This window comes from Manis javanica, chromosome 4 (assembly GCF_040802235.1).
Source record: "Manis javanica isolate MJ-LG chromosome 4, MJ_LKY, whole genome shotgun sequence".
Taxonomy (NCBI): domain Eukaryota; kingdom Metazoa; phylum Chordata; class Mammalia; order Pholidota; family Manidae; genus Manis; species Manis javanica.
The window spans coordinates 178,787,452-178,806,901 of NC_133159.1; the positions used below are offsets into that span (position 1 = coordinate 178,787,452).

Consider the following 19,450-nt stretch of genomic DNA (forward strand, 5'->3'; position numbering starts at 1 on the left):
ATCTGAGTTAGTGGTCCCAGGTCCAGGTGCACCCATACAGCCCTGACGTGGTTGAGGTTCTGTCATCCCCATTTGACAGATGGGGAAGCTGACCCAAGCAGGTTTGGTGCTTGCCTGTGGTCACTCTGCTAAGTCGTGTCTGACCACACATGGCACTGTCCCGACCCAGCCACCGGCTGGTTTCAGCTCCCACAGCTGGCAACCCTGGCCCAGGGAGACACGCGAGGTTGCTGACCCTGGTTCTTGGCCCTGGTGGGGGGAACAGGTGCCGAATCCGGGTCATTGACACCTTCGGGACAGAACCTGCATACAACCACGAGGAGTACGCCACGCTGCACGGCTACCGGACCAACTGGGGCTACTGGAACCTCAACCCCAAGCAGTTCATGACCATGTTCCGTGAGTGTCCTGGCCCAGGGCGTGGGTGGGAGGCAGGCACAGATGGGGCCTCCCTGTGCTTCTCAGGGGTACATAGGAGGAGTCAGGATCCCATCCCACACTCTTTCCTTCCCAGGCCCCCAAGCATCTGACTTTCCCAGGAAAGCCTTGCTCCCCTTCAGCAAATGCTGAGCCAGAAAGGAATTCTCTTGTGGTGCTTGGGGGCAGGAAGCAGGAATGGAGCCGTCTTGGGTGGGTGGAGGGCTTCCAGCCTGGCTTTGGAGAAACCGCTGACCTTTCCAACATGAGGAGGACTTGGTCTTTGCTCTCCAGAAGCACGAGCTGCTCTGGGAGGGCTGCTGAGCACACAGCTCCGGAACAAAGAAGCTCTGTGCCCTTCCAGAAAGGCCAAAAGGGGCCTGGAGAGCTTCAGTGGGTGGCAAAGGGACAGGACAGGCAGGTTCTTCTAAACAGAGGGAACAGTTGTAATGTTGGATGTAAGGTGGATGTAGAAAGCACTGGAAAGTTCTGGAAATGCTAGAGCTCCAGTAGGCTGCAGCGCTGGGGATAAGGGGAAGTAAGGCCGAGGGCTGGGGCCCCTGTGAAACCCTTGGATGATGAGCTTGAGGCAAGGAGCGCGGTTAGGGCTGAGATTCAGCTGCTTTTGAGGAGACACATGCGCGACCCACCCTCGTACAGGCAGCATGCTGGAACTGACTTAACCTTCTCTTGACAACTCAAGGTCAGTTCTCTATCCAGTGCGTGAGCCCGCCCTTCCAGGACAGCAGAGGTGTGTGAAGCTGCATCCCCTTGCTAAGTGGCCCCTTCTCCTGTCACTGTTTGATGTGGCTCTTTTTGTCCTTGTTGGGAGGCCATCAGCTGTCACTTCTAATGGTTGTCAGTAGATCCACCTCCACCACCATCTTGAACATCTAATTTGTGGCTCTTGTAAGGCTCTGGGTCAGAAAGCCAGCTAAGCACCCTTGTGAGGACTGTATGTAAATTAAGAGCAAACTGGGTTCTGAGCAGGGGGTAACAAGCGATCTTTATTCGGCCTGTCAAATGAGCGAATCTCTTCCACGTGCCCAGGGTCTTCTTTTATTTTATCTCACCCTCTAGGTTCTGGGCTGCACCAAAGGCAGATGCCATTTCTGATTTCATAAGTAATGGCTTGATTGAATCTCTGAAGAGTGGGAAGGTGGGATGTTCCACGGAAGCCCAGAGAGCGGGAGTGACCTGTCTGAGGTCACAGGGCTCCATAAGGCCCAGACTCCCTCCCTGGGCCCATTTAAAGGTTTCATGACGCTTCCTGAGAAGAGTGGCTGTCCGCACAGGCCATCTGCTGACATTGTGATCTCTGGAGAGTGACCGGGGTGGGATGGGTCCATTTCTGGAAGGAAAGAAAGTGGAGGATGGTGGTCATGAGGCTCCAGCCTGCAGAAACAGCGCATGTGATGGCAGAGAGGAAGATCTATGGTTTTGAGAGCCTTGGGTAGTTAGCCCACTTAGAAGGGAAGCATCAAGATATGAGGCTGGTAAGAGGGACATGGAAGATTCAGGAGGGAGCAGATGGGTTCTTTTAGCAAAGGTTCCTGAGTTTACACTGGACACCATAATTCAAGGTTTACTGTAGATTCTCGAGCCTGGGAGCGTCATGGAGATCAAGTTTTCTGAGGCACATTATTCTGGCAGATTGCATATGGCCAAAGCGGCAGTGGTAGAAGGGGAAGCAGGAGATGGGTTGAGAGGCTTCTGCACTAATGTACACTGAGAAAATGAGGACTTGCCACTGGGTGGAGCCCACTGGATGTGGAGTCCCAAACCTGGCAAACTCCTACTCACCCTCCAAAACCCCACATCAGAGGTCTCTTCTTTTTACTATCACTGTCACTGACTCCCTCCTCTGCCAGGTAGAATGTATTGCTCCTTTACTTCTATTTTTATTATTTCTGAATCCAATTCTATAAAAGCACATATTGAAGCATATTAGAGTTATCTGCTTATACATTTATTTCCCCCTGGTAGATTACAAACCACTCAAAAGGGGTCACGGACTGATTTATCATTATCTCCCTGGAGCCTATCAAAGTCCTCATAAAATGTTAATTGATTGAATAAATTAAAAAAAGAGAACCAAAAAGATAGAGGCTTGCTGTATGATATACCAGGCCCAGGAAGGAATTCGCAAGCATGCCCCTCTCCCCATCCAGCCGGTTGATTTTCCAGCAAGCTAACTGGGAGGCTGACTGAAGGAGGAGGCTCCCCAGCTTTGTCCTCGCCCTGCCTCCAGCAGCTCTGTGCTTAGTGGTCCCAGGATACTTTCCTGTCCCATGCCTGCTAGTTTAGCTAATTGTGTTCCCAGCCTGTCCTTCTGTTAGAGTTGGTGGCATGGGGGATACTTCAGCCCTGAGAATAGTGAGGAAATGGCAACTGGGGAGAAGTTTGGGTGACTGACTGAGCTGGAGACAGAGGGGAAGGACAGAGGATGGGTGCTGGGCTGGCCGACAGGGTGAGGGAGGATCTGGTCTGCCCTCCTGCCCCCCACACACCCTCCCCCTGGCAGTGCCTGCTGAGACAGAGCTGCCCATGCCATGACCATTTCAGAAATGACCCCAGGCCTCCGGGTGCCCTCCTATGCTCCTGAAGCTCCGGAGGAGAGGTTCTTTGTTCTGCACCCAGCAGAGTCCTGTCCTTACAGTGGTCGGAGTTTCAGACCCAAGAATCCACGAGCTTTCTGGGGCCCTTAGACAGGAAACCATCCCCTCTTCTAAGATGATCCAGATATTAATTTAGATGTCCTGAGAGTGTCGTGGGGCAGTATTTCTACTACATTAAATCTGCGCCCTTGATGGAAACACATCCTCATTTCAGACATGCTAAAATGTGAAGTGAGGAGATGGGTATTTGGAATCAGGGCTGTTCTGGGAAATGAAGGATACATGGCAGCTGCCATCATACCACAGCCTCTTCCACCTGGGAAGATAGAGTAGATTGAACTGGGTTCAGTAAATCTTCTATTCAAGGTCCTGTGCAGGAACAGGCCTTGTTTCAACGCCTCCACCCTGGCCGTGGCAGACAGAGCCGATCAGTGGCCTGGTCCAGCCAGCAGGGTCCCAGCAAAAACGAACTCCCACAGTGGGCAGTGCTGTGAAGGGAGGACAGGAGGTGGCCTGAGAGTGGGGCCCTGAAGGCTGAGTGGGCCGACCTCACCAGGCAGAGGGAATAGCAGGGGTCAATGCTCGAGAGGCCTCAAAGTGAAGATGTGCCCACAGCGTCACTGCCTCATGGGGTTTATATTCTGCAACAATAAAGGAACAAAGTCTACACTATCACCTCTGGTCAGTGAGCACTGTGACAAAAAATCAGGGTATGGGGACAGAGTGACGGAACGCGGAGAGACCTCCCAGCAGGGCCACGTGAGCAAAGCCCGTGCAGAGGGAGGGAGTGTGCCTGCCCGCTGGGTGCGTGGGGCTGAGCCTGTAGCTGGTCTAGAGAGCCTGGCTTATGTGGCCTGTGCAGGGTTTTGTGGAGAGGAGGGACCTGATGGGCCCTAAGTTTGAAAGGATTGCCCAGAAGAAAAGCCGAGGGAACCGCAGGAAAGGGGGGTGGGCAGCAGTCCCCCTGGCCTGGGACAGAGACGATGGCACCGAGGTCGGGCGGCAGTGCTGGTCCCCCCACCTGGGTGACAGGCTCTGCCGGTGGGTGCCGTGGGGTGATAGGAAAGGTAGGGGCCGTGGCTGTGGGCCGAGCCGACTGGGCAGGAGGCGGGCAGGGCCCTGGCAGGGCCTGTCGCGGCCTCAGCCTCATCTGAGAACAGAGGGGCCTACATGGCCTGGCAGGTTTCCTCTGGGTCCAGGGCGGTTTGTGCCAGTCTCTGGGGAAGGGAGGGGCCTGGGGCGGGTGCCCTGCATGCTTTCCCCCCTCTCCTCACCGGCCTCTCCCTGCCCACGGGCACCCCTCCGAGGGGCCGGTCCAGAGAGACCCGGGCTGCATCCTTGGCTGCGCGGTAACCCCTTCCTGACCCCACGGCCTGGCTGCAGCTCACACCCCGGACAACTCCTTCATGGGCTTCGTGTCGGAGGAGCTGAATGAGACGGAGAGGCAGCTCATCAAAGGCGGCAAGGCCGGCAACATGGCTGTGGTGTACGGCAAGGAGGCGAGCATCTGGAAGGTGAGCACCCGCTGTCCACCTCCACCTCCCCACCCCGCGGGTAGCAGGCCAGGAAGACAGCCGGCCTGGGGGCTGCGGCCCTGCCGCCCTCCCCACCCCCACTCCTGCAACCAACTCAAACGTTCTTTGTCAAGGACTGTGACCTGACTCTCCTCCCTCCCCAGGAGTGGATTCTTTAAACACCATAAGCCTGCAAGGGGGTTCAATGTGCATTCTCGGGGGTCCTGTGGGGTGGGAGGCCATGCAGAAGGCAGGAACGGGCTGGGTGTTAGAACGCCATCTCCAGGCCGGGTCGGTGGAGAAGGGCTGCCCGCTCACCTGGCCACCTGGTCGCTGACCTGTTCTCTCTCCTCTCCTCTCTGCATCCCCCTGGCCACGAATGAGGCAGCTTCAGGTATGGTGACTGCTGCATGCTGCCGCTGCTTCAGCTCCCCTCCCCTCTCAGTAGGGTTTCCCCTGGAGGTGTCCCAAAACAGGCTTTCTGGGGTTCCTGGATCCCGTGGGTGGACCGAGGTGGGAAGGAGGATGATGGGGACACAGGGTCCTCAGAGGGCTCCTCCCTGGGCCCTCTGTGATGGGAGGGGCAAGGCCGCAGAGGTCCAGGTTCTGCTTGGCATGGAGCAGTGCAGCCCCTAGGCTGGGTTACTGGCCTCAGGTGAAGGTTAATAATGAGGATGCTGATGGGCAACAGTGAGTGGCAGCAGTACCTATGCCAAGGCTGCCACATGATCATCTTATTTAATAATTTGCACACTGTATTGGTTAGGATTCGGTCCAGCTCATCATAGTGACCTAAACAAGATGGAAGTATATTTTCTTTCCTGCTCACAAACTCCGGAGGACCACTTCAGGGCTGGTGTGACCCTCCTTGGGGTCTTCCTGTCCTGCTTCATTTCCCCAGTCTTGTGTCATGGTTCAGGATGGCCACAGACATTGCAGCCAGTACACCTGCACTCCAGCCAGTGCGAAGGAGGAAGGGGCAAAGCAGGGCCGCGTCCAGGGCATTTCCTGAATGATACATGTGTCTCTGCCCGTGCTGCCCCCTGGCTAGATCCCGGTCCCGTGGCCATGCCGCTTCAGGGGCACTGGACGCGGCTGTGCTCCAAGCAGCCATGTGCCCCGCTCAGTCCCAGCATTCTGTGACTGAGGAAGAATGAGAAAAGAGATACTATGGGGACATCTCGTGGCCCGTGCCACCAGCCCCCTGGGAGGTAATAAGGATAGCCAGGATTTGTGCACTGAGAGCTCACTAGTCCGAGGGGCCCACATGTGTTTCCTCACTTGCCTGTTGCACGAAGGGCAGGTACTCCAGTTAGTACGCCCACTTTGCAAACGAGCAGGCCCAGGCACACAGATGGAGTGACAAGCTAGTAAGCGGCAGAGCTGGGATTCAAACACACATCTAACTCCAGAGCCACGACACTTGCCTCCGACTCTACATAGCCTCCCCCCTCAGGAAGCCTTGGCCAGTGGCAGAGAGGAGCGCCGGGGCAAGACAGGGATCCAAGGCCGGGCTGAGATGTCAGCACCCGCCGTGGGGTGAGGGCAGAAGGTGAGAGGTCACCTCGTGTGATGCCAAACCAGCCGGCGGCTCCAGTAGCCTGGGCACTGGGCCGCGGAGTAGCACAGACTGTATCTGCTTTTGCCAGAGAACACTGCTAGGAAGCTGCCCCGAGAGAACGAGAGGCCCTGAGGTCTGAGGAGAAAGGTTTCCTCTCCAGCTCCGGAGCTTCGGCCGTAGCCAGGGGCAGCACCGGTCAGCAAGAGACCTCAGAGAAGCTGCTTCCAAAAGATGACATCTTTGCTGTGGTCTTTGTGCCCAAAGGAAGTCGGCGGCGGCTGGGGGAGGGGCAGCACCCTGGGACAAGTGCCGCCCAGAGCTCAGGGGACCAGGTGGCAGAGAGGTAGAGGAGGATCAGGTGGTTTCGTGCCAGGGAGGCCTGTCTTCTGGGTCCCCAGAGAGCAGAGCCCGAGGCTCAGGCCCGGATGCCATTTTATTGAGCAGGTAGTACCAGGGAGTGGTGGGGCCGGGGGTGGGCAGGGAGCAGGAGGCAGGTGGCACGTTGGGCGAGAATCAGTGGACTGTCCCTGTGGGGGTCTGATTCTGGACACTGCTGTATCCCATTGATCTGTCTGCCTTCATTACTGTGTTTTCATAATAAGTCTTGAAATCAAGTAATACACATCTGCCCATTTCTTTTTCAAAGCTGTTTGGTCGGCTCTGGGTCCTTGTATTTCCAGTGTGTTTTAGAATCAGCTTTCCGGTTTTTACAGCAAAGCCTGCTGGGTTTTCATTGAGATTTTATTGCTTCCCCCCTTTTTTTTGAGTTCTGGAAAATGAATATGAAAAGCGATATAATCGGAGGTCAAGGGTAATGCTCTCCTCTTCCAGGGAGGATTTACTGCCCTGGGGGGAAAGCCGGCCCCCAGGCTGGCCTCCACGTCTCCCTCCCTTCTTGTCCCTGTCTGGCCTTGTAATTCTTTGTGCTTTGGTAGATTTTCAGCGCCTTCACAGAATTTTTTACATTTCCCCTCTTTCCTGGTTGTTCTGTGTTATTAGTGTGCTATTACCCAAAGTGCAAGGCCTCCTTATGGAAAAGTTACACAGTTTGAGTTTCAAAATGGGAATTGTTACTTATTTTGATGTCCATTGAGAACGTTCTTTAGGATCTGTGGTTTGCTGGGGCTCCCTTCTGCCTGACCTCATGCTGGCGAGTAGGGCCTATTCTTCCTCCCTGCCCCCTTAGCCTGCTGGGACCTAGCTCTCCCAGAACAGATCGCCTCCCCTGCCCCAGCCTTCTCCATGATCTTGACCTACTTTCCTTGTGGCGTGGCCCTTCCTCTCTCCCCTGAACCTCAAAAACCCCAAGAAGTGGAACCCAGCAGCAGGTCCCCTGCTTATCCCCATTAGGGTCCTGCACTGGCTGCAGCTCCCAGCTCAGAGCCCTGGCCGTGGGGTCAGGTGGGCACCCGGCCGAGGCACTGTCTGCTCACCTAGGCTCTGCCGCCCTTTGTCCCCTTCCCCTGCAGGCTGGCATATTTCCAGCAACCTTGGGCCGGAGGGGAAGCAAGCCTGGATTTGGGACTGTTGGGTCTGGAGGGGCTGAGCCTTTGTTAGCGTGGGGGGCTGTCACTCAGGGTGTCCTCCATGAGGACAAGTGCTCCACCTTGTCCCTGCTGTGCTCCCACCAGTGAGCTTAGGACCAACACACAGCAGGTGCTCAGTAAATATGTGCTGCCTGGATAGAGAATGGGGGGGCAGGCGGGTGGATGGACGGACAGACTCGTGGTTGGGCGGATGCATGAATAGACAAAAGAACAGAGGGATGGACAGATGAATGATCTGGGCTCCAGAGGGTGCCACAGCTTTTCAGAGGTCCTCTGAGGTGATCAGAGGTTCAGGGGAGGCCAAACAGCTCCACTTGGATGCATTTAAATGTGGGTCCCCATAGGGTTCCTTTGGAAAGAAAACAGCTCCATGGCTAAAAATAGTCCTGACGCCTCTGGCCTCGTCCAACCTCTGAAACTCACAGACGAAGAAATTGAGGACCAGACGGAGAGCGGCCTCATCCAGGGTCACACAGCCGCACAGTGGCTGACCGAAGACTGGCCCGCATTTTCTGACTTCCAGACCAGAGATGCCTGCCAGTTTGGGGTGAGGTTCCTGTCTCCTCCTCTTCCTGTTCCAGGGGAAGGAGAAATTCCTGGGCATTCTGAACAAGTACATGGAGATCCACGGCACCGTGTACTACGAGAGCCGGCGGCCCCCCGAGGTCCCGGCCTTCGTGAAGAACCACGGCCTCTTGCCACAGCCCGAGTTCCAGCAGCTGCTGCGCAAGGCCAAAGTGAGCCCCGCCCCGCCCCATCCTTCCCCGGCCTGGTCACAGGCACCGAGGAGGTTGCCCCCGCCACCATCGCTAGTGGCCCCTTGCACGTGTGGACGTGCCCCAGCATGCTTTGCTGCCCTGAGGTTCATGTCCAGGCCTCCTGGGGAGCTGGTCAGAGCTGGGACAGAGATGGGGGTGTCCACCAGGCAGGGGAGGCCCCACAGTAAAAGGACCTGGGTGAGGCCTGCAGTTTCTGGCTGCCCACCTGCTCCTCAGTGCCCGTCCAGCGCAGCACATTCCTGAGCCAGGCCTAGCTTTTGGAGCCACTAAAGGCATGGGAGGGTAGGCTGAGAGGGTGTCCTGGCTGGAGTTCCTTCAGGCCACTAGTCCTGACTTATGGCTTCTGGAAGTCCCTGAGCTGTATCCTTGGAGGAGCGGCTGGCACAGTGGGCATGATTCTGCTGCTGTGTCCTAAAGTGTCCGCTGAGGCTGGAGGGTCTCCAGCCAGCTTCCAGGTCTGTTCCTGTCCTATAGCACCGTAGTTTCTTTCCTCAGGCTTCTTGGATATGCGTGTCTGTGTATTGGTGGTGTGTGTGGGGGGTGGGATTTGGTGGTGTACCTTTGTACAGTGAGCAACGTGAACAACCTTACATGGCAGCCCTGGATTCAAAATAATTTCTTAGTTACCTTCCAGGGGCCAGCCCTGGGAGCCCTCCTAGCACAGGTTAGGTGCTGAGTAAATGTTTTCAGGATGAGTCAAAGCCCCTGTAGGTGTGGGTTTGAAGCCTTCTAAGCTTGAGACCCTCACTCTTCCCTTTTCCTCTCTAGAATCATAACCTTTTAGAGCAGGAAGAGGCCACTGATGTTACCTGATCTTCTCTCCTCATTTCACAAGTGGGGAAACTGAGGCCTAGAGAGGAGACATGCTTGCTGTGGCACCCAGCCAGTCTACACTGTCTTTACTGACCCTGCTGCCTCTAGGGGTCCCAACCTCTCTCCCAGCTTCCCGGGGTCCTAGGCTGTGGTGCCCAGCCTTCCCTGACCATTGTTCCACCTCATTTTTTCAGCTCTTCATCGGGTTTGGCTTCCCCTATGAGGGGCCGGCCCCACTGGAGGCCATTGCCAACGGCTGTGTCTTCCTGCAGTCCCGCTTCAGCCCGCCCCACAGCTCCCTCAACCATGAGTTCTTCCGAGGCAAGCCCACCTCCCGAGAGGTGAGTGGCAAGGGCCAAGGGCCCAGGCCCCACATCAGGAGACTCCAAGAGGGGACCCCTGCAGTTCCTGGGAGAGGGAGATGGGGTGAAGGGAGAGAGGGGACAGATGCGGGCAGGTGCCTCCCCTTTGCCCAGCCAGGCTGGCAGGGACAGGAGAAGCCCTCTGTCTCTGTGCCTTGGCCAGGTGTTCTCCCAGCACCCCTATGCAGAGAGCTTCATCGGCAAGCCCCATGTGTGGACTGTCAACTACAACAACTCAGAGGAGTTTGAAGCAGCCATCAAAGCTATCCTGAGAACCCAGGTGAGATTCGGATTCAGTTTACACACCACTTGCATAAACTGCGAGTCTTAACTGCAGTTAGGAAAAGAAGCCTGTCTTGGTGAATTCAGACTCCCTGGCCCTGGGTTGGCAAATTTAACTCACCAACTTGAATGAGTATGTGCCACTGTTTTGCGGGGGAGATGGTGGGCAGGCCTTTGTGCAGTGAGCAACCTATACAACCTGACCTGGCAGCTCTGCATCCAGAATCATTTATCGAGTGCCTTCGGAGGCTAAGCCCTGTGAGCACTCCCAGCACAAGCTAGGTGCCAAGTAACTGTTTCCAAGATGAATGGAGGGTCTTTGAATCCTGTCGACAGTGTGGGTCTATGGCTTTTTGACAGCACAGCTCAGACTATGACATGTATGCAGATCACTTGGGGATCTTGTTCAGATGCAGGCTTGGATCCAGTAGGTCTGGGGTGGGGCTGGAATCCAGCATTTCCAACAAGATCTGGGGTGGTGCTGGCCCAGGGGCCACCCTTTGTGTAGCAAAGGAACAGAACTCTCAGCTTCTGTCAGCAGGTGTGTGAATGTTGGTGTGTGTAAGTGCACACGTGTGGGTGGGGACGCAAGTGCGGAGGGCCTCGTGCAGCTTAGCCCCTCAGTGGGCCCCTTTGGGGCTTCTGACTGCCCCCTGTGGGGTCCGGCTCCTTCACTTTGGGAAGGAGTCAGACCATGGGAACAGTGTTCTGCTTTCTGTGACCTCCTGGCCCTGCTTCTTGCTGTAGTTCAGACACCAAGCTGAGCAAAAGTAACTACCCCTGCCTGGTGTCCCCAGCCTTGGCCCCTCCTCAGCAAATGCCCTCCAAAATCCCTACCCACCCCACCCTCCCATCCCTCTGTGGGTCCCAGCCTCACCCCTCCCTCCTCTGGGTGTGACTGTGGCTCCAGGGAAGGGGCTGGGAACCTTGCTGTGCCATAGCCTGCTCCCACCTCTAGGTGTGGCACATGTGGCCAGGTTGACCTGTGAGTGGCAGAAGCCCTGGGCCCTCCATCAGCAGTGGACGTGGGGTTTGCCCTCTGCTCCCATGTCACGCATCGGCTTGAGCAAATGTCCTTCTACTGTGAGTTCTTCCACGTCACAGAGTGCCTTAGCTTGGGTTCCTCCAGGAGGTGACCCCTAGGCAGGGATTTACGCACAAGGAGTTTATTTGGGAGGTGTCCTGGAGTGACAAAGTCAGTGGGACAGGGTGTTTTACTGAGCAGACCCCTGTGGTCACCCGGCACTCAATGCCAGTGGGGCCTCTGAGAAAAGGGGTAGGTCACATCTCAGATTGTCAAGAAGGGGGTAGGTCACGTCACAGATGGTCCTACCTGAGACATGGGGGAACCGGGTATTTATCCGAAGTCCATCTATCTCCGGGCCTGGGCCTGGGGCTGCCAGCTCTGAGTGCTCCAGCCTGCCCCCTGCAGGGGCTGAGCGGGCCAGAGACAACCCTTAGGTGGGGACTCTCCAGGGGCCTCGGGTCAGAAGAAAGAAGTCACTGCTGAAAATTGACTGACCCCTGCCCGGAGCACTGGGCCAGCCCTCTGCACCCCAGGTGTGTGCTGCATCACAGAGGCCCCCGACAAGGCAGGTGGTGTTGGGGAGGGTGCCACGGAAGCTGCCCCGGGGGGGACCCTTACCCCCCACTCTCCTGCTCCTCCCCACCCCTTGCAAAAGCCATCTTCCAAGGCTTCTGTCCCAGGGGGGGAGGAGCAGGGTGGGTGGGGTATTTTGTCCCCCACTTGGGCTCAGATGTGGCCTGACCTCCAAGATATATTGGTAAGCTAAGTGAGTAGGACACCCAGCCCATGGAGAGCACGGTCCCAGCCGCAGAGCAAACTGGGATGGGGGTGGGGGCTGTGCGAGGACCTGCCCGTCCTTTCCTGGTACTGTGGGTTGGATGCAGGCGGCTGCCCTGGGGAAGGGGATGGTGTCTGAGCTGGGAGGAAATCCTACTTTCTTTGTTTTCCCTTTTGATTTTTTAAATTTGAACACCTGTTTAATTCTGCTCATTAGTTAATTTTAAAATTACAATAACAAAAGTGTCAGGGAACCAAGGTATTGCAAATCGGCAGAGCTGAGACTTGCAGCAGGTCCCCAAACCAGCCCCAGCTGTGTGCCTGCAGCCCAGCCTCTGAAACAGTTCCGTCCCTTACCCAGGAATCACCCGGGAGGTGTTTAAGAGGCGGATTCCTGAGCCCACCCACCTCCTCTGATGTTAAAGGACTGGGTGTGGCCTTGGCATCTGCCTTTTTAAACAAGCACTCTGGGTAATTCTCATAATCCTATTTTAGAAAACTGTTTTAGGGACAGCTGGCAGGAGCTGAGAGTTGTGAGGGCCACCGTCAGGGGACCCAGTGTTCTGCAGGTCACAGCCTTTCCCAGGGAGAGAAGGAAAAGCGAGGGAAGAGGGCGGAAGACAGACCTCAGACGCTCAGCTGTCTCCCTGCTGAGGGTGGGGCCCTTTCCGTGGCCTCTGGGCCTCAGTGGGTCACCTGCCGGGTCTCCTCCTGCCCACCCCTCCCTCTTGCTCTCCTCACGGAGGCCCCGCCCTGCAGGACTCTGTACCTGTAATTAGACCTAATGGCGGTAATTTCCAGGTTGGATGGCTCCTCTGGCAGAAAATTCATGGCAGGAGGGATGCGGCTGGCTGAGAGTGCCTGCCTCCCACAGTGGCCTTTGAATCACCATGTGACATGGGCTCCGAGCACCAGGGGGAGTAGCGTGGGGGGGGGGTGCTACCACAGAGCACACAGAGTGACATTCAGAGGGGAATCTCTTCTCTGAGGGGGTTTATTATAACCAGGATGTGAAGCCTTGCACCCCAGAGACCCCCCTCTCCCAGAGGTGTCTGGTGGGGCCTGCTGGGCAGCAGGCGGCTCCAGGGCCTTTGTGGGCCCTCAGCTGGGGAGCGAGAGCTGGTGGGACCCAGCTGTGTGGGGCCTAGGGCTGGAAAGGCTACCCCAGTTGATGGGCTGTGAAGTGGTGGCTGGATGTGGGACCTGGAGGTTATCTGGGAGTCTGGAAGTGTCCAGAATAGAATCTCTGTTCACAGTAGGTCAGAACTGGGAACAAGTCCAGACGGGTGGGGGCTTGTCTGAGAATGGGTCCTGGTGGCCAGAACTCACTTCCAGGGGAGCAGCAGCTGCTCCTTCCTTGGGACCCTCATTAACCTGAGTGTCGGGGTGTCCCCTTGGCCAGAGAGTCCCTGATGGGCCTCCAGCCGAGGTGGGGTCTTCAGGAAGCAGGACCCGCCCAGTGTGGCTCAGGTAGACCTTTGACACCATCTGCCTCTGAGGAGGAGGAGAGAGTTGGTATAGACTTGGGCAGAACTGTTGGATTTCAGTTTAACTACCCAGTTTCTGGAGCCATTGGGAGGGAAACAGCACACACAGGCTATGGGCTGTGCAAGGGTGCTGCCAGCACCCACAGTGGGGAGCAGGAAGGCCGAGGCTCCGACAGAGCCTTCTCTGAGTCTGGGATAGGTCCCCCCACATCTGCATCTGCCAGGGGTACCTCCAAGGTGGCCGTGTGCTGGGCCCAAAGAGTAATTGGAAACAGGTAAGAAGAGAGAGAGGAGGTGGGGGCCCCCCTATCACCTTCCCTCTCCTTGCTCCTTGCACCCCAGCTACTCAATGCATGGCTTACATCCGCCCCCACGTTGGCTGTTTGGTAACTGTCCGATATTTAGACACGTGATCTGGGGCCTCCGTCTGAGGCCCGTGTCTCAGGCTCCTGGGCCGGGCAGGCAGCTTTCCAGCCATCTCCTTCCGTCCGACCAGGAGACGCCCCTTTTGGTGAATATTCCACCTCTTGTTCAGGATGCAGGCAGCACTGGGGACACTGTTTCCTGAACACCTAATGTATGCCAGCCACTGTGCCAGGCACCAAGGATTCAGTGGTGAACAAGTCATAGGCCCAACACTCAACAGTCACAACCCGTGAGACATGAAAGATGATTGGAAATGATGACATGGGCACCAGTTCTATGCCGGGGGAAGCCTGGTGTGCCCCAAAGCAAAGCGGCCCTGTGACAGGAGTGGGGGTGGGGCTCAGGAGCCATTTCCTGGAGGGGCTGGCCCTAAGGGGGCAGGATGAGGCCCTAAGGGGGTAGGATGAGGCCCTAAGGGGGCAGGATGAGGCCCTAAGGGGGTAGGATGAGGCCCTAAGGGGGCAGGATGAGGCCCTAAGAGGGCAGGATGAGGCCCTAAGGGGGCAGGATGAGGCCGTCTGGGCGGCTGTGAGGAGAGCAGCCTCCTAGCCCTGAGGGATGGGACACCGAGTTTTACAGCCTCCCTGCAGCTGGGGTGGGGTGGGTGCAGGGAGGGATAAGCCCACCTCTGGGTCCTGAGCCCCAAGGGTTGTGCCAGGGACCAGGGAATTTGAACAGAGGCACGAAGGTGGGGGTGGGCTCCCTGGGCACAGGGTGTGAAAACCCATCAGGTCTCTGCCCCCAGTGCCGAGTGTGGCCAGACCCTGGCACGCTGATTTCAGGGCCCAGGGTTCCTGCTGTCCCATATGTCTGCCCGTCTCTCCCACAGGTGGACCCCTACCTGCCCTACGAATACACCTGTGAGGGGATGCTGGAGAGAATCCATGCCTACATCCAGCACCAGGTAGGCGGGCCCTCCACTCTCTGCCCCGGGGATGGGGGCCCGCCCCAAACCCCATCACACCCCAACCCCATCAGGCCAGAGGAGGGCGGGCCACCCCACTGTCCGAGGCTGCCTCTGCCCAGGGTCTGGGTCTGTAAAACTGCTCCCCTTTCTCCTGTCCGTCCTTTCCTTTCCTCAGCGTGCTTGGAGCTGGGCTGGGAAAGCAGTCCTGCTGTGCTTGGAGACCAGGCCCGAGGGGACCCTGCTCTGGGTCCCCAGCTCTAGAGCCCCAGCCCCATGTCACAAAATGGAAACACAAAGACTGTTATTTTGCATTTTTATAAACAAGTTATTTAGAAGTTTCATAACTGAGTGAATGGTAAAGTACGGAAGAGACCCCCACCCCATCCCCAAGGATGGGCTGTTGAGACAGGTGGGGGATTAAGACCTCTACCCCAAGAACCTGGGGGAAGTGTCCCCCGCTGCAGAAGCAGAAGCTCTGCCCCATCACCCCCAGGGGCCTGAGCCGCCCACAGTGGCCCAGGCAGAGCAGGGCTCTGTCGGGCTGCAGGCCTCCAGCGTGGTGGCTGGAGGTGAGCGGCTGCGCCATGGGACCAGGTGCAGGTTGCTTGTGATTACTGGATATTCAGGCAAATACTCTGTGGCTCTGTCTGCACATCTTCCATCTTCTCCCTGGCCCCACAAACATTAGGGGCTGGAGAGGTTACGGACCATTGTTTTATAGATGGAAACGCTGAGGCCCCCAGCAGGGAGAGCTTGTTGGGGTCTGGGCCAGGGCCAGAGCTTGGGACTCCCAGCCACCCATAGGGACGTTGTCACGAAGCTCACAGAAAAGCATTTGCTGGGTCCTGCTGGCCCCTGGAGCTGACCCCTACTGGGAAAGTCACGGGGACCAGCCCTGGTCCCTGTGTTCACCGTGGGTGGGGAGCATGGGGCCCAGGGTGGAAACCCTGAGCCTAACCCGAGTGTGAACAGCGCAGGCTGGAGAGCGTGCAGACAGGTCTGAGTCCAAATCCTGTCTCCGCCATCCAGCTGCAAGGCCCCAGGGATGTTCCTGACCCTCCGAGCCTCTGTTTCTCCTCCATAAAGCAGCCGGAGACGTGTTAGTGCCAGGTCGGTGGGGAGGAATAAGTGGAATAAAGCACGGAAGGCTGCCTGGCATTCAGGAAGCCCCCAGTAGTGAGGGCTTATGGTTATTAGACTTGCAGGGTCACTTCCCCCAAGCACCAGCCGGTGGCGTGTGTGTCCTCCCTCCCTAACGCCGCTTTCCTCCTGGCAGGACTTCTGTGCAGCCACAGGCCCTGCCCCGCCTGGGGCCCGAGCCCCACTGAGCCCCTTCATCCTGGCCCCCAACGACACCCACCTGGAGTGGGCCCGCAACACCAGCCTGGCCCCTGGCGCCTGGCCCCCAGCACACTCCCTCCGGGCCTGGCTGGCCGCTGCTGGGAGAGCCTGTACCGATGCCTGCCTGGACCACGGGCTGATCTGTGAGCCCTCCTTCTTCCCCTTCCTCAACAGCCAGGACGCCTTTCAGAAGTGAGTGAGCCCCCCTTCCTGGCTGGCCCAGCCCAGCTCACCTGCGGCTCCTCCCATGACCACCTTGCCTCCGGCCCTGCCATGAGTGAGAGGACTAAATAAATGCTTTCCAGTGAGTCAGGAAGGATCCAGAAGGGGCCCTCCAGGGAGGTGTCCCTGTCACAGCTGTCAGACTCTTGGCAAAGCCTCAGCCCCTGGCCAGCTCAGGAAGCGCCCTGCCCTCCTTCCTCCCTCCCTCAGCCCCCTGCCCAGCCAGTCTAGGCCACAGTCTAGGTCTAGATCATGAAAACTGCCCAGGGTTCTGCCTGAGGGTCATCCTGCAGCCCCTGCCCTCCTGGCTGCTCTCCTGTCCTCAGTCACAGTAGATGGGAGGAGCGGCAGCCCAGGCGTGTCCTGATGTCTCTTAGCGACATCTTCCCGGTTCTGGGATGGGATGGCCAGGGATGTGGGGGGGGCCAGGCTGGACAGTCCCCGTCCTGCCCCACCCGGTGAGTGACCTCTGTCTGTGGCACCTGTCAGGCTGCAGGTGCCCTGTGACAGCACCGAGTCGGAGATGAACCACCTGTACCCCGCCTTCGCGCAGCCGGGCCAGGAGTGCTTCCTGCAGAAGGAGCCTCTGCTCTTCAGCTGCGCCGGCTCCAGCACCAAGTACCGCCGGCTCTGCCCCTGCCGGGACTTCCGCAAGGGCCAAGTGGCCCTGTGCCAGGACTGTCTGTGAGGGCGCCCACCTGGCTGGCCCTCCCTGCTGTGGAGAAGGCACCAGCAGATTCCAAGCTCCAGCGGCCTGCCCTCTCCCTGACGCCACCGAACCGGAGCGTCCTTCCTTGGCCAGGAAGTGGGTAGAGCAGACTTGTGCACAGGTCGGAGGAGAAGGGTGCTTTGTCCAAGCGCTGGATGCCCACCCCAGGCAGCCTCCTCATTCCTATTCCTGGGGCTCAGGGCAGCACCACGGCCAGCCAGCTGTGGGCTGGTCAGAGGGCCCCCAGGTGGTCTGCAGCTCCCTTGCTGTGTGCCAGGCCAGTTCTGGACCAGATGGAGAGAGGACCCTGGCCTTCTGCAGCCCTGGGACCTCTGGACGCAAGAGAGGGTGTGGGGCGATGCTTCCCCGACGGCCTGCTGAAGGGCCCGGGGAGTGGGCAGTGATGCACGAGGGCTCAGCCCTGTCCTCGGGAGTTGCTTGGAGTAGACAGAAGGGGCAGGGGGCCCTGCTCATAGCTCCTCTCAGCCTACCGCTCCGGCTTTCCCCAGCTCCCCCTCCCTTCTGCGCTCGGGACCACAGGCGGGTGCAGGAACCACCTAGACTCTGGGTTGAATTGTTTTCCTCTCCTGCTTGTTCCAACTCTCTTCACTTTGGGCTTCTCCTGAAACCCACCTGGCATGACTGCAATTCCAGACCATGGATTTGTTTCCAAAGCCCCAGCCCCAGCCCCAGCCTCTGAGGACAGGCCTTGGAACACCCCCCTCCCGTCCCCCAGCATCTCTGTAGACAAAGGCCTGGGAAGGCACTTCAGCCCCACTGGCCCAGCTCCTGGCTGCCCAGACGGCCAGCCCCCAGGCAGCCCCCACCCCACTGATGCTGTGTCTACATCCTTCCTCCAGCCTCAAACCACCCATCTCTGTGCGGCATGCCTGCCCCAGCCCAGGACACCCCTTCCCCTGACCCTGTGCCCAGAGCCTGCCTGTTACGCAGGCCAGGCCTTCAGAAACACTGCCACCCACCCCCGTTTTATAATCCCGCTCCTTTCCTGGGAAACCCACCCCACACCGAGGCCTGCCCATCCACCTTCCCAGGAGGCAGTGCAGAGCCCTGAGGGCTGGGGAGGGGAGCCAGCCTGCCAAGGGACAGGCAGGATGCCTCCCGTTGGGAGCCCTCTCCTGCCTGGGTGGCTGAGCAGCCACGGAAACTCAGTGGTCCCCAAGGACTGGACCTGTTGGGGAAAGCAATAGAGACACTTTTCTCTCTTTTTTTAAAGATTTATTTCTTGAAATAAATATTTTATTGGGATGTGAGGTGCAGGGGAGGGCCTGGGCTGCTTCTCATCTTTTCCTGGGACACCCAGGGCCGGAGGTCGTGAGGCGGTATGAATGCCCAGGACAGGCGTGCGTGCTTGGGGCCCTAGGCCTCCGCTCCATGCTGTCCCTGGAGCACGGGGTGTGTGTGTGTGGTGGGGGGTGCTCTGCAGAGCTGGCGCGCGCTGTGCCAGGCTGCCCAGAGCGCGTCCCTGCACGTGCCAGAGACCTGTGGGCCCCACCCAGCTGCCCCAGCGCTGTGGCTCCAGGGACCCTGCTTGACAGCTCTGCTTGCCTCAGGCTGGCCTCTGATGGCTGTGGCGCTGGGAGATCAGAGAACACAAAGGATCTGTTGCAAGCCTGAGCCAGACTGTGATAAGACTAAATAAATTTTCCTGGGCATTTTCTGTGCTGCAGACCCTGAGCTGAGAGTTTCACCCATGACTTGCCACTTTATGGGTTAGGCCACCCACCAGGTAGGTACTACCACATGCCCATTCTGTAGGTGAGAAAACTGGGGCACAGAGTGTTAAGTAACTTGCCCAGGGCCACACAGCTTGTGAACAGTTAGGTGGGAGGAAAGGGACGATTTCAAAGTTGTTGTGAGGATAAATGACCCGACAGAGTGCCAGCATGGTGCCCAGTGCACAGGGTGTGCTCACGGCCTACATGATCCTCCAGTTAAGGTGCTATACAGTCAGAGGCTCCCTTCCAGCCAGGGGTCCTCAGCCGGAGCAGTGTACTTCTCAGGACCGTCGGTGCTGTCTGGAAATCATTCTGATTGTCACGACTGGGGGCACTGGGACATGCCACTGGCATCTAGTGGGTGGAGGCCAGGGGTGCTGGTCAACATCTGCAACATGTGGGACAGCCCCTAACATGAATGATCTGGCCCAGGAAGCCAAAAGCGCCAAGGTGGAGAAGCCCTGTTCCCGGCCTGTGGTTCTCAAACTGTGGTGCACATCAGACGCTGCCGATTCTGAGCTTACTGAAACGCAGGTTACTGGGTCCCACCCACCTGGAGTTCCTGATTCAGCAGGTCTGGGTGGGCCTGAGAATCTGAGTCTTTAATAAGAGGATATCGCTTCTGCAGGCCTGACGTCCACACTTTGCGAACCACTGGTCAAGACAAGAGGATACTAGTAGGCATTTCCCGTTTTAATAGTTGCAGTTTGCAATTCCCTGGTGGCAGGATGTGGAGCACCTTCTAGGTGCTTCCCTGCCATCTCTGTGTCTTCCTTGTAAGGGGTCTGTTCAGATCTTTGGCCCATTTTTAAATGGGTTGGTTGTTCCCTTACTGTTGAGTTTTAAGAGTTGTCTGCATGGGAGCTTTTGAATTAGTCTTAAGCAATTAAGGAGGTGGTGGGGGCGCCTAGCAGCAGGAGAAAGA

General features: G+C 57.7%; 1 protein-coding gene across 3 annotated transcripts in view; it reads left to right on the forward strand.

Annotated features, from left to right (window-relative positions):
• MGAT5B (alpha-1,6-mannosylglycoprotein 6-beta-N-acetylglucosaminyltransferase B) overlaps positions 1-18,610 on the forward strand; it is a 68,219-nt gene extending 49,609 nt beyond the window's left edge. For 2 of the 3 annotated variants that reach the window (XM_073235984.1, XM_073235983.1), the window contains 8 exons: positions 266-399; positions 4,419-4,549; positions 8,239-8,394; positions 9,444-9,590; positions 9,775-9,891; positions 14,440-14,514; positions 15,794-16,050; positions 16,570-18,609. In XM_073235984.1, coding sequence (XP_073092085.1) covers positions 266-399; positions 4,419-4,549; positions 8,239-8,394; positions 9,444-9,590; positions 9,775-9,891; positions 14,440-14,514; positions 15,794-16,050; positions 16,570-16,768 — 1,216 coding nt within the window. In that variant the 3' untranslated portion in view covers positions 16,769-18,609. Of the gene's footprint in view, positions 1-265; positions 400-4,418; positions 4,550-8,238; positions 8,395-9,443; positions 9,591-9,774; positions 9,892-14,439; positions 14,515-15,793; positions 16,051-16,569 lie in introns of all 3 variants that reach the window. The other variant, XM_036997615.2, reaches the window with a different exon arrangement.
• The last annotated feature ends 840 nt before the right edge of the window (positions 18,611-19,450 follow it).